The following is a 14670-nucleotide window of genomic DNA, read 5'->3' as shown; positions in this document are numbered from 1 at the left end:
CTCCTCTCCCTGCCATCCCTGACCTTGCTCCAGCCCCCCATCCTGTGGTCCCAGGACCCACCCAACCCCAAGTCCTATGAGGTCCCCTCACCCAAGGCGGCACATCCAGCCAGCCCCCATGCCACTCCGAGCCCCCTCCCCATCCAAGTTAAGAGACCCCCCCCTTTGCCCTCCCCAGCTTTTTTTATTGAATGATCAATACACAGTTCATTTTGTTTAAAACCAAACAGGTGTCTCTATTGAGAAGTCAGTGAACTGTGCCTTGAAGTGGCCAAAGGCGCACTCTACCTGGATCCTGGCCCGGTTCAGGTGGGCATTAAATTGGTCCCTGCTGGGATCCAGGTGGCCGGTATATGGCTTCATGAGCCATGGCATCAGAGGGTAGACCATATCCCCCACGATGCACAATGGTATCTGCACATCCCCAACTGCAAAGTTCCGGTGGGGGAAGAATGTGCCTGCCTCCAGCTTGCAGTAGAGGCTCGAGCTGCAAAAAATCCAGGCATCGCATGCCCTGCCCAACCACAACATAAATGTCCATGAACTGTCCACGATGGTCAACGAGGGCCTGCAGCACCATCGAGAAGTAGCCCTTGCGGTTGATGTACTGGGCTGCTCTATGTTGAGGTGCGTGGATCGGGATGTGGGTCCCATCAATTGCTCCCCCACAGTTCGGGAAACCCAGGACAGCAAATCCAGCCACAATCGGGTCCAGGTCTCCCAGGTGGATGAGGATGGAATTGACGGTGCTCATAACCTGAAGAAGGAAAAACACACACACACACACACACACACACACACACACGAACGAATGGAGAAGGAGTGCCTGAGCCTTTGGGAGGTACCCACCCCTCCCCACAAGCCCTTCTCCACCCCCCAACACCAGAAGAGCCACCCCTATGAGGCCATCTCCCCCCCCCCCCAACAGCAGGGATGTGGGAGGGTGGGATGGCACAACCCCCTGGGGATGGGGCTTCCCCCCACCCCCAACCTCCCTTTCCCAAGGGTGCCCCTCTTCCAGGACTCTTCCCCCCCCCCCCAACAGCAGGAACTGCAGCCCGAGAATGCCTTACCTCCACGAGGAGGGCCCCGACAGTGGATTTCCCCACGCTGAACTGGTTGCCCACCAACCAGTAGCTGTTGGGGGTGGTGAGCTTCCAGGGTGATGGCAGGCCACAAGGGGGTGTCGCGCCAGAGGGCAGGGACGAGCCAGGCACACAGCTCCACGACCAGCAGAAATTTTGGAGCCACTGCTGGTCGTCCCACCGCTCCATGACAAGCCGGTCCCACCAGTAGGAACTGGTGTCCAGGCTCCAGGAACAGTTCTCCATAGTGGATTGCAAGGATGTTGCTCCTGCACCCAGGGAAAGGGTCCAGAGAATGAGCTTGGGATTGAGCTCGGTCAGGACCAGGAAAGCAGCCAGCACAAAGTGCTGCAAAAAATGCAGCATGGCCATGTGGGGCCACTGCGTGCTCAGGAGCAGCTCCAGTTCCATGGCACACAGGAAAAAGCTGTGACGTCCAAAAAAGGTGGGCAACCACAGCAGGCACTGTGAGAGCTTTGCTGTCCCTCAAAGAGGTAGGCAAGCATGCAGCAGAAGCAGAGAAACGGCTGTCCGGGGGGGGTCCCTTTAAGCACTTGTTTCTGCTAGGCTCTGGCACCAGCACCTGGAAGCAACTGTTGACTTAAAGCCCTGCCTGAAGTGGTTCCAGGTGGCCTTTTATGCAGAGAGTGTCCAGTCAGTCTGGATGCTCTCTTTCAAAAAAGCAGATTGTTTTTTCGATCTGCTTAGCCAGTGTGGACACGGTCTTTCTGAAGTTTTCCAGAAGAAAGCTTCTTCTAAAAGAAGCTGCAGTCTAGATGTAGCCTAAGAGACTAAATTTGGAATCTATTGTGTTCTCTGTTCATAATTAGGCCTACGGTTTTACTGGACATACCACAACTCAGATACTTTAATTATTTATTTTAGAAGACAACAGTCTCGTGGCTAAAGGCTGAAGTCTGTAAAACAGGATCCCCGGAATCTATTCCTGACCTTATAGTGTGACCTTTAGAAAGCCAGATTCTCATCTTCAAAGATGACACTCTGCAGCTGTCTCTAACAGGACACCTCAAACTGCAAAATGTTGAAGACTTTAGACTGAATATCTTGGTACCTGTTTCTCTGGCTGTAAAATATGAATACTGATTCTCACCATACCTCATCCAGACACTTGGTGCCTTAGTTCATTCAGGTTTGTAAAGTGTTCTTGAATCTCTTTGGTGAAAGATGCTAGAGAGAAATGTAAATATTTTTACATTTAGTAAGTTAGGTCTGATTATCTCTACGTCATTCCTGCCTTCTAAATAACTATAGGCAGCACTCCATTACTCCCAGCAAACAGCCAGAGAAGAGCCACACGCAGATGCAATGTGGAGTTTGTGGAACAGCATACAGTCAATTTCACACCAATGTTTTACTTTCTTTTACCCTCCTTTTATTATTAATTTATATTTATATTTAACACTGGCTCTTAGCCTCTGGCCCAGACTAAAGCATTATAAGTTACTGTGAGAAAGAAAAGCTGTTAGTACTTGAACTTTGGGATACTCATTTAATAACCTCAACACTTCTAGTGTTTTATCTCCAGCAATGGCTAAAACCAGTGCTTCAGAAGAATTATCGATTTACACAGTTTAGAAATATGCATCTGTCTGGTTGTCTGTGATTCTGTTTGTTCAAGAACTGCTCCTCAACATTAAGAGCTAGGACCACCAAATTTGGAAGGCAGCTTCCTCTTATCATAACTTAAAGCAAGATCAGGATTTGGTTATGCCAAGGAAATAAGAAGTGCCTGAAATGAGACTTCTATAACACGGAAAAAAGGGGCACAGAGAGGAGGGACACAATACTGAGAGTGGCCACTGGGGTCACCAAGCCCAAAGGAGAGAGCTATACTGCAGAGAGACCACTAGGGCACCACCAAGAGAATGTCCAGAAGAGCTGGGACTTGCCATCTTGCCTGCTATCAGACAGGCTAAGTAGTTCCCCTGTCCCAAAACCTTTGCCCCCCAGCCCTTGGCCATAGCACTGGAGGGGGACAGAAAGCCCCAGACAGCTGGCTGGGAAGATCGGGAGGAGAGAGGAAAGGCCTCTGGTTTTCCCATAATTTTCTTTCTAACCTCCAAAACATCATGGTTAGGAACCCTGAAGCAGATGAATTTTTGTGTCACTTAAAAATTTCTACCCACTCTATTCTAACTATGCAGCTAGGTGGCTCTTACTACATTTAAAAGGCATAGGCACAGCGGTGGTCCCAGAACTGCTCCCCCGGGAGCTAGCCCTGTTGCAGCTCTGCAATTTAAGTGTAGTCAGACTCCTTTATTTAACTGCAGAGCCACAGCAGGGGTAGCACATGCCCCTTTTTATTGACTAATGAAGTAGTCGATGGAAATTCCAAGGACTATTTGATTAGCTAATTAAACACTACCTAACATCCCTAGTCATTAAATAACCCCATGTTCTGGTATTATGAGAAAAATAAATAGGAATACCTGGTCTACTTTCTCTGTCCTCTCTAAACTGCAAATACCAAACTAAAGGGCAATACCAATCTCCATAGGGAATTTTTTTTCAGGCTTTTAATCATTTTGAGCACCTGTCTTGGAACAACTTCTGTTATGTCCCTTTTGAGATGGGGTGATGTAAACCTGAGTGTTCCAGCTGAGGCTGTACTACTGATTTATATGATGGATTTCTAATGTTTTCCATTCTATTTCTTGTATTTTTTGTATAAAATATGTCTTATATTTTGCTTGCTTGTTTTGCTTTATGTTAATGTAAATGAGAAGCCTATTCGGTGCTCCTTTTCAGCTAGAACTAAAATTACTATAATGCATTGAAAAAACAAATGTTCATAAATTTTCCAAGCTGTGGGGAAAAAGAGGTACACATGCATGCTGTGCATGAAAATGTTTCCCACAGCAGTGTGGAAAACACTGAATTTATTGCACCAATTCAAAAAGATCCCGTATTTCCACAAGGTTCCTAAGCTGAGGAGGAAGCCTGGATTTCAGAACAGATTTGGGGATTCTTCCCTGTGCCTTCATCAGCACTGATATCTTCCACAGTCCTATTGGCCAAAGCAATTAATAAAATTTATTTTGCCTGGCAAGAGAATGGTAGCTTTCAAGGAGTCCAACAGGGAAAGGAATAAGTTGCTGTAAATGGAGAGAACTCATATTCCATTCAATCTCTGGACAGTGAGCAGTGTTCAATCATAATGAAGGCTCTTCAATGTACCACCTCCAAATCTTTTTCTATCAGAAAAGCCAGGAATCTGTAAATATGGAAGATAAATCACCATGTCAGAGCCAGCATATTATCAAGTTGACAACATTACTTCCATCCCACTCTTCCTTCTGAATTAGGAATACCAAGTACTGCAGCATGCGCCTACGTAGTACCATCTTTTGAATTCAATGTAAAAGTGAGGTCCTGTCTATTGGGATATATAAAAATTAATAAGGGTCTGGGATGACTCACATCAGGGGTCTAGCTAAAATAGGCATTGCCCTTTAAACATGTTTTTTTCCCCCCCTTTGTTTCTTCAGTCTGGAAAGATAGATTAAGAATCTGGCTAAAGCAGGTATTATCCTTTCTGATGTATAAATATGCTCTCTCTTTGTTCTTGCAGCCTAGGAAGATAGACAAGCATGCAGCTTCTCTTCTTTGTTGTGTCTTTTACTTACTCTCACTGACTCTGTAAAAAATATTTTCAGAGTTACTTTTCTTGTAATCTCTGTAACCTGATGATTTGAAAAGTTTGTAGTGTAGAAAGGTGTTGATTTAATTAGAAATTCTGTAAATAGTCAATTAGGGGAGGATAATAATAATATTCATCACCTGCTTGTTAATATTCATTTTATGGGAGTTAACATCCTAAATAAGGTTTTATGGAAAGTAATGATAGACATGTGAATTAATATACTAAAATAGATAAAAGGGTATAATTGTTGCCAAATTGTTGCCACTCGGAACGTTGTGCTATATATCTGAGGTAAACGTGCGTGGGCAATAGAGCTGTTCTGTTTACCCCATCTGCTCTTGAGTTGCCTGTTTCTTCTCTAACACTGTCCACTGGCCTACAGGGCTTCTGGAGCTTTATGAAAGAATTGCAGTCTCAGGAGTACCGTCCTGGCCAAATTCCAAGTTGGTTTACTACATTGTTCCTCTCTAAATCTCTCTGCAATTTCAATTATATACAGCAGCCTTTTTCCTTTTCTAAACTATTATATACAGTTACTGTGCTCTACTAAACAGGTGCTGTGTTCTACTCCAGAGATGGCTGCAGTTTAGCAGTAATTAAGATAACAGTCTTTACATATCAAGGTGTGAAGTTTGGCGAAATCCATCAGAACGAAGAAAGCTGCAGTAAGGTATCAGCACTCACATTTCTGCTGTGTATGTCTAGATAGCGCTTATACTGTGAGAATCAGCGCTTACAAAGAAAGTCTATTCAAAACTACCAGAAATGTCCTTGCTTAATGGGATTTCATGTAGATTTACACTGCAGAGGGCATACAAACACACAATTTCCCAACGGAAAGAGGATCCATGATTCTTTCATCCTATACTATACTACTGCTCTCGTGGCAGCATCTCCTGCAGCTGTCAGCAAGATTATGGTTTGGGAGTCACCTCATCCCTCTGTCTACACATAGGCAGAGCTGAGGTGCTCGCCCAACAGGACATATAGCCTTTCTTACACTGTGACAGCAACCCAGATAATCAATCTACTGTACAAAAGCAATATCAAAATATAAAGTATCTTAATCAAAAGCAGTATATCTGAAAACATGGAGGAAGGGAAAGTACTTTAGACTTCACAATAAAAACAGCCTGTGGGAGTTATCCTACAATGGTAGACTGAAGCCTGGTCTACATTAGAAAATTCGTTTGGTATAATTATGCCATTCTGAAGTGTGAGAAATCTATACCCCTAAGGGTAGGCATGTTACGTATCATGTAAATGAACAGTTGTGTAACCGCATGAAATATTTGCGGTTACATGTCTATCTGATAGTCCCCAGGGGTGGGGCCAGCAGCCAGTGCACTCCCGGCCCCCACTACCAGGAAGACCACTGCCACCTTGCACTACCATGCAGGGTAGCAGGCAGGAGCCAGTCTGTAAAGAGAGCTAGTTTAAAAACCAGCTCCGCATGCAGACTGGGTGCCTGCTGCCCCATGCTGCTGTCTCCGATAGAGGCAGCCGGACAGGGTGCTAGCAGCCCTTGTCCTCGGGCCATCAAATCTGGTCTGCAGCAGCAGCCCCTGTCCATGGGCAATCTGAGCTCCCCATGGAGAGAGGTGACTCCGTGGGATGCAGAGCTACCTCTCTCCAACAGGGACTGCTGCTGCAGACCAGCCTCTGTCTGTGGTGGGCCCCAGGCTTGCTGCAAAGAGAGGCTACTTTGTGACAATCTCCCCTGCCCCACCCCCTGCTACTGGCTCTATTAGAGGAAATAGCAGGGAGTAGAGGGAGGAGGCGGTGGAATCACAGAACTGATGCTGCGGGGAGCCGCTTTGATGCGCCCCTTCCTCTCTCCCTCCCTCGCTGTCTCTATCAGAGACAGCAATGGGAGGGGGGGGGGAGAGAGTCGGACAACGACTAGTTTACTACTATGTTGACTGTCCAATAAGCATTTGCTTATCAGATAGTCGACTACGGGGGTGAGGGGCAGGAGGACCCAGTGCTTGTGGTTAGCTAGCTTAAAGCCCAAGGACCAGCTCCTACTCCCCATCTTGCTGCCTCTGATATAGAGGCAGCAAGAGGGGTGTGTGCATGTAATCCAAGATTAGCCAGCCGATAAACCCCGGCTGGTTAATCATGTAGTTGACTACACATTGACATCCCTACCAGAGAGATGCAGTTAAAGCAATCTAGCCCTAATGCAGACAGTGCTAAGCTCACAGGAGAGCTGTCCCATTGACCTAGTTACTGCTTCTTGGGAAGATGGACTACCTATGCCAATGAGAGAACCTCTCCTGTTGACACAGGTAAGATCTATACTGAAGCGTCACTGTCACACATACAGTATTTAATAGTGCAGCTGTGCCAATGAAGCATTCAAATGTAGATAAGAAAGCCACAGATCTTGGCAAAAATATCAGTTCACCGGAGAAGTGCAAGACTTGGGGGCTTTCAACTCAAAGTACTTCACAAACTTACAGCGATAGACAAAGTGGATTCACAGGGATCACTTAGCCGTCACTATAATGCAGTCAGATCTGGGGTGAAACTAGACAACAGTTGATAGCACAGCCAATTGAAATTGCAATGGTATGCCACAGAAGGAAAATGTGAGTACAGGCAGTCCCCGGGTTACGTACAAGATAGGGACTGTAGGTTTGTTCTTAAGTTGAATTTGTATGTAAGTCGGAACTGGTACATATTGTAGGGGAAACTCTAGCCAAACATTTCTCCAGAGCTCAGTTTTATTCTCCCACACCTCACTTCCCTCAGTCCTTTATTCTCAAGCTGAGGTGTCTGCTGAGAAAAGCCACTCCACGTCTCCCTGGTCTGCTGGAGGGGGGGCACTAGCTTCGCGTCTCCCTGGTCTGCTGGGGGAAAGCAGCTAGTGCGGGGTTGCCTCACCCCGTTTGTAAGTAGGGATCTGATGTAAGTCGGATCCATGTAACCCAGGGACTGCCTGTACTAGAATTCAAAGGCAGTACTACACTGGGGCTATCAATCAAACTTTTGCCAAAACAGCTATCGGGGACAAAGCACAGCACAGCAACAGGTTTTTAATGTGCAAGTTTTTCTATGTGTTCCTATAATATGCAACTACGTCACTAATGTGAATTAATTAAGCCTTACTACACTTCTCTTGAGATAGATCAGTCCTAAATTATATTCCCTGCTCAGTCACTAGCCTACTAAGTGACAAGTCATTCTTAGGTGCTTTGATTTCCCCATCTATAAAATGGAGATAACTATACTGTCCATCCTTGTAAAGTGCTTTGAGATCTGATAGAAAGTTCTGTATAAAGTTCTGTATTCTTACTCCCCTCATTTTACAGATGGGAACACAGTGTAACACAGAGGGGTGACACAGAGGATTGAAGTGACTTGTCCTAGGTGGGAGAGCCCAAGTCCCAGTTTCTAGTTAATACTTCCAATACTTCAATTAATCAAATTAGTTAAGCATTCAAAGTCCAATTAAGTTGCTATCATCCTGTACTTCTCTGATAGTTACACCAACTTCAGCAGAAATTATAATTTAAAATGTACATGACTAGCCCTGGTTATAAATAAAATTTTGATTGTGATTCAAAATGGTGCTGTGTGATTCTGAATACACAAGCTTGACAACTACTCAGAGATACTAATTCAGCTTCTTTTCCTCTCAATTTCATCTGATTCCCCGTGATGGCAATATTATTAGTTATTTCACTGCTTATTTTATAGCCAAAACATCCAGACTACGGGTGGCGCATGTAAAAACTGGCACTAGGGATGTAAAATCCCAGTTCATCAGTTGATTGGTTAAACCTTTGCTTTAACCAGTTAAGTAGGATCCTGTTCACAGCACCCCTGCCCCCACACTTGGGGCTGCTGTCCTACTCCCCTCCCTGTGCTGGGAGGCTGGCAACCCCAAGCGTGAGGGGACAGCACCTGACCCCCACCCCCACACAGGGCTGGAGCAGCCCTCTGCCTGTGGCAGGCCACGGACTGCTCTTGGGTAACGGTTAACTAGTACCCGATAAGCATCTTTTCCATGTATCCAACAGCTGTGCTGCAGCAAAACTAATAACCTAACTACCAATAATCACTAGCATTTGAGCCAATATCTCCTATTCTGGGTGACCTTTTAAAGATCAGGGCCTTGTCAGCCAACAAAACCCACAGGTAGCAGTGTACCAAAACTAACAAAAAAAGCCCCGGGGGGGGGGGGGGGAGGGGGCTGGAGAAGAGAGGAGGAGGAGGAGAAGAGGAAGGAATCACTAACCTGATTATTGTCTCGTAACAAGTATCTCTTCTCTATGACCTGGGGGGAAGCAATCAAAGAGAGAACTTAGCAGGTGTGGCATGTACATATAACATGATTAACACTTTAAACAAGATTGAAAAACATCAACAATCGGGATACTTTATTCTCAAATGACAATCCTGACTCCAGACTGCCTAGGTTGGGCGATGCTGTGGAAGCAGTGTCCTCACTACACGGGCAAGAAGGAGCAGCTCATATTGCTCTCTGTTCTCCCTCGAAAAATCCAGGCCAAATAATGATTTGTACAAGAAAGGGGATCTCCTGAGCCTGCATTGCCTTCTCCATCCCGTCCCCTGGGAGCACTACATGGCTTCACCAAAGCATTCCCACTTCCAGTTTGGCTGTTTTCATAGTCACCCTGATGTTTCTCAGGGGAAGAGGGGTGAGAAATAAAGGACTCTATTTTTTTCTTCCAGATTTGTTTTAACCAGGAATAGCAGTGTTGGGCACCTGCATTTGGCACTCACTTAAGTGCTAGTAAAGTGCACTGTAAACCTACTAGCCCGTTAAATGATAGACAATGGAAATTTGCTAGTGCACTACAACACTTTACATTTTATTCAAATTTCAATGTTCTAAGCAGATACCATGGTCAATGTTTCACGTAGAGTAACTGTTCTCAGGAAATCTCCAAGGCTGAAGAATTGCTAACCCATCTCCTCTTCCAACTAGAGATTACAGAATTACGATCCCAGAAATAGCTTCAAGTCTCAAGGCATAAATTGCATAGTAAATGAATGTGGAAAAAGACAGATGAACATTATAGCTCAGGAAAAGTCACAGGAGACCCAAGTGGAGGCTGTGAAATCCAAAAAGTCATGAGCCAGCAGCTAAGGCAAAGTCTCATCAAGAAAGTTGACTGGTTTAAAAAAGGAGTTACATTTATTCTACTCTGTCTTCTAAGCAGAAGAGTGTTTCTAGGTCTATGATGGAGGTCCCCTGTGTTGCCCCAACATACATCATCCTGGGCATCCAGCATTAAAGGCATGAGAGTGGGACAAGATTCCTTTCCTAGAAAACAATTACAACGTCTTACTCAGCAGTAGGGTTATTTCAGAGCAACATCAGTTGCTCCTTTTCCGAGTTAGTCTAACTGGAAAAACTTAAAAAACAACAAATAGTCTTGCAGCACCTTAAAGGCTAACAAAGCATGCAGATGGGATGATTAGAGGGATGGAACTAGCCACAGTCAGACATAGTTCTGTTGTTCCCTACTGAACATTTCCTATTCACCATTTAATTCTTTCCCTGTTCTCAACTCCCTATACAACTCAGACAACAAAACGCAGTAATGACTTACAGTAATAATTTATCAGTTTGTTAGTTTAACTTAACTAAGTCATGTTTTAGATGAGACTGAAGACTCTGACAGTAGAGATTGTGTATTGCAGACTTAAGGGAGATTAGGTCTGAGAACTATCCAAAGCCATTTTCACTTGCAATTCCACACAGGATTTGAACCCAGACTCAAGAAGAAAGTGAGAACAGAAGCCCAACTATGCCATTAGCTCTCAGAAAACAGACAGGATTATTTACATAAAGAAAAACAAAAGACATAATTGAATTTGCATTACCTTATCAAAAAACCTGCTGAGCTTGACAGCATTGGATGAGCCTGCAGCCAGATAGCGGGGATTGGTGCAATCCTGGAACACACAAAAGGCAACTCACAATTAGGAACCATGTTATGCAACATTATTTTCAGGAGCTTTCCTGTTCCGTAAAAAAAAAACACACCCCACCAAACAGGTACACAGCACAACTCTTCATCTTAAACAAAATTATTTTTCAAGGTGCTTGATTTCTGTAGAATGCAAAAAACATGCAATGACAGCCCATACATGTGTCATTTTAAGGACATAAATGGGTGAAAACCAAGCCAAAACAGCTGAAATATTTCATTTTGCTGCAGTTAGTTATCTAGCAAAGGGAGTACAAGGAAATAAGTAAGTCCCTCTTTCCAGAAACATGCAGACAAGACCAGTGAAATAAACATGGCAAACTCATACTTAGGGCAGGTCAATACTACGGGGCAATGTAGTAAGGTATGCAACTACAGCTATGAGAACAGGGTAGCTGTAGTCGACGTACCTTAGATGGAGTTGCTGCAGAGTCTCTGCTGCAGGGGTTCAACGTGAGAAACTCTCCCACTGACTCCCCCTTACGCTTTTCTTTCCAGCGAAGTATTGGAGTCGATGAGAGCATGATCAGCAGTCGATTTACTGGATCTTTACAAGGCCCACTAAATTGACCCTTAGGAATTGATCACCACAGCACCACTCCTAATAAGTGTAGACCTGCCCTGACTTCTGCCAAATGGCTTTGGAACAGGACATGGAAAGTGAGGGGGGAAAAAAAAAATCACTGACTGACTTCCAAATGGAACAGGATAAAACTAATTGGGAAACTTTAAAAAAGTTCCTTTTAAACAGAGTTCTATACAAAAGAGATGGCTTCATCACACTCTCAAAACTCTGTGTTAAAGGGAACTTTAGAAGACCCACAACAAATACAAAATCTAAAGTAAGCTGTTTATAACAAGCAGCTGCTTAACATTTTTAAAAGGCACAGTAACAGAAACTGGAAAGCTGTTAGTAGTACAGCAAGAGGTACCCTCCACAGTCTTTCTTCCCTCCCTCCATGTGGAACAGGGATGTTAAATTTAGATTAGTTAATTAATCGAATAGTCAATGGGATCTACATTGACTATTCGATTAGTCTAGGTGGGTGCCTCTGCCTTTCAACTGTAACAAGAGCAGACACCCCACGGGGAGCGGGGCTCTTGTACATTTCAAAGGCAGAATCACAGCAAGTGGAGACTGCCTCAGTCTTTGCTCGTGCCGTTTCCCGCTGTTCCTATACCTCCCCACGAAGATAGTGCTGGGGGAGGAGAAGGGGAAGAGAATCGGCTTTTAAGACTCCCCCCCAGGTCCCATGATCCCTGTGGTGCCTGAGTCTTTTGCATTTCAAAGGCAGAATCGCAGCAGAAGTGCATGAGCGGAGACTGCTTCAGTCCCTGCTCGCAATGTTTCTTCCGCTGTGTCTCTACCTCCCCCTGTGGAGACGGTGCTGGGGGAAAGCCAACTTAACCGGCTCCTGCTCCCCCCTTGCTGCCGCTCTTTGATAGTGACAAAAGGACTAGGAACAACTAATTACATCACTTGTTGACTATCCGATAAGCTTATGCTTATCGGATAATCAACTTGTCCAGGGGTGGCTAACCTGTGGCTCTTCTCCCCCAAAAGTGTGGCTTGCGAAGTCGCTCCTGCGCCCTCTGCAAACAGCTCCCCCCACCCCTGTGCTCACTGGGGCAGTGATTCAAAATGGCACTGAAGATGACAGCCGTCAACAGGAGCTTGATATGGCCAAAAAGCCTAAGCTTGTTTTTTTTTTAAACTCAACAATTCTGGTGCAGCTCTTCGCATTTTTTCCGCCGCTGTTTCGGCTCTCTTTGTTAAATGGGTTGGCCATTCCTAGTCACTTACATTCCTAACACAGAGCTACTATGTTAAGATTTAGTGCACTACTGTTGCCCCTCTGACTGCATATACGCCTATAACAAAACATGGACTCCTTGTGATCTACCCTTTAGGCAGCTGAAGCTTCTTCACAAGTCAAAATACACATAATTGAATGAGTGGTTGTGGGCATAGCTGATGTCAGTCTGAAGTGGTCTAAGTAAGCCAAGAACTATTTGTCTATAAGCAATGCAAAAGGATGTGTCTAGGGTGGATGCTGTACTGAGGAACAATTGAGAGCCAATGATTCACAGAAGCAGCAGCGTAAGATTACTATGAACGTATCAAGGGTGCCTAATAATCAGCAGAAACTGAAGACTTTCATGTTGAGAAAGCCTATAGGAAAGATTCTTCCATGGCACTGGCTGCAACTTCCAAAAGAAATAACCTTTTAATATTCATAGTAACTCCAGTTTAGCCACTTAATTGACTCTTACAATAAGCAATTTTTCCCTCCTCCCCCATCACCTCGCCCCCACCTTCTGTTCTATGTAGCTGATTTGTTAGTTTGTAATTTGTTTACTTTTGTCATTGTATCCCTTTGTTACATAATGGTCATGCCAATTCCTTTTCCAAATATGATCTGAAGTGGGTCTGCCCCACGAAAGCTCATCACCTAATAAAACTATCTTGTTAGTCTTTAAAGTGCTACATGACTGCTTTTTTGTTTTGTTTTACCTAGATCATTCTCAGACCACACTCATGATTTTTCCTCACATTAAAATGCAGAAATCATCAATGTGACTGGTGAGAAAGAAATCCAGATTCCCTGTTTGTACCAGTACAACTGGAGTGCCTCCCACAATAACGCTTACTGGCAAAAGAAGTCACTCTGCATGTTATCTTCTTCAAAGCCCCAAGAGGCACAGGAAAGCCAATATACCAGAACAGCTTTCTAGCCCATGATAGAGAAGTAGATCCTCAGTGCTAAATATAAGACAAATAATTCTTGATACTGATCAGCCACTGATAGGGTTGGGAAAATGATTTATTTATTTGTGGGGAGAACTGACTCAACCAGGAATTTTCTGTAGAGCCCTGACTCAGCTTTGTAAACATGAACTAGAGTTTGACACTTGTCTTTTAAAAAGAAAATTTTCCAGACTTTTTAAAGACTTTTTTTAAAGTGAGCTGTGTGCTAGGGAAAAGTGTTGTTTTACAGCCCTGGAGACTGAAACCCTCTGTTCTCACAAAATATACAGCAGGCAATGCTTTCCCGGTCTGGCTGATGTGTCTTAATCCTGACCTGGTGGCTCATCTGAAAGCATTAAGACAAGTCCAATCTTCAAAGCTGAGAAGCAGACTGAAAATTTCAATACTACATTTCCATTCCCAAGACTTAGTTTCAAACAACATCCAGCCACTAATTCTGCCCACACAGAAGTATAGATATTGTGACATAGTGGGGATTTTGTCCACTCTTGTATTCTACTGTATTCACTATGTTGTTGCATTCACTGTTTGCTTTGTTGTGCTCTGTGTGACTCCTACTCTCCTGTGCTGCTCTGAGGGTAGGCATGTAGGGAATGGCCCAGGATGGCCTGACACCTGAGCTAGGTGGGGGATTCAGTCAGATGACACTTTGCCTGAGAATCTGAACAAAGGAGGGGGCAGGGCAGCCTGGAGAGTTGTGGGCAGTTGCTAGATGTGTGAGTTAGTTTTGGCTGGCTTGGAGGAGAAAGGATCCCAGCTGACCTGGGGGGCCAGGGCTCTGGACCTCTCTTTCCCCAAGATGGGCTGTATTGAATGCTCCTGGTTCCTGTAACAAGTCTGAGCTATGCTGTGTCTCTGTGGCTGTGGATGGGGCTGCAGGCCCCGGTTACAATATAAATGGGTGTAATCTGCATTTGCTCAGAAGGAAAGTTAGTGGCAAAAACCAAGAATAGGATTCAGGACTCCTGACTCCCAATTCCCTAACCTCTGTACCATCTTGCTGACTTCCCCACAACCAGCTCTTTTCTATGGGACATCTATTACTATTATTTCTCCTCTATGCATGCAAGGGTATGGTCAACCAACACTAAGTGACTCCAGAGTAACTGACCAGTCACTAGTAGCCTAGCTCCTACAACTGGAATCTAACAGTTCTGTCTGCCTGAAAAACATCATACAAAC

At 44.7% G+C, this 14670-nt stretch overlaps 2 protein-coding genes across 4 annotated transcripts in view; both read right to left on the bottom strand.

Annotated features, from left to right (window-relative positions):
• Positions 1-212: 212 nt before the first annotated feature.
• LOC142819308 (uncharacterized) lies at positions 213-1978 on the bottom strand. Its single transcript, XM_075905243.1, has 2 exons — positions 1074-1978; positions 213-757 (listed from the first exon to the last, which is right to left on the bottom strand). The coding sequence occupies exons 1-2, from the start codon at positions 1494-1496 to the stop codon at positions 317-319; spliced, it is 864 nt and encodes a 287-aa protein (XP_075761358.1). The 5' UTR covers positions 1497-1978; the 3' UTR covers positions 213-316.
• A 1960-nt stretch (positions 1979-3938) lies between these two features.
• RABL3 (RAB, member of RAS oncogene family like 3) overlaps positions 3939-14670 on the bottom strand; it is a 32915-nt gene continuing 22183 nt past the window's right edge. For all 3 annotated transcript variants that reach the window (XM_014578481.3, XM_025189594.2, XM_006132907.4), the window contains exons 6-8: positions 10612-10683; positions 8996-9034; positions 3939-4320 (exon numbers count right to left, since the gene is read on the bottom strand). In XM_014578481.3, the coding sequence (XP_014433967.2) occupies positions 4255-4320; positions 8996-9034; positions 10612-10683 (177 nt within the window). In that variant the 3' untranslated portion in view covers positions 3939-4254. The remainder of the gene's footprint in view (positions 4321-8995; positions 9035-10611; positions 10684-14670) is intronic.

Source organism: Pelodiscus sinensis, chromosome 1 (assembly GCF_049634645.1).
Source record: "Pelodiscus sinensis isolate JC-2024 chromosome 1, ASM4963464v1, whole genome shotgun sequence".
Lineage (NCBI taxonomy): Eukaryota > Metazoa > Chordata > Testudines > Trionychidae > Pelodiscus > Pelodiscus sinensis.
This window is presented reverse-complemented; position numbering and strand designations above follow the sequence as displayed.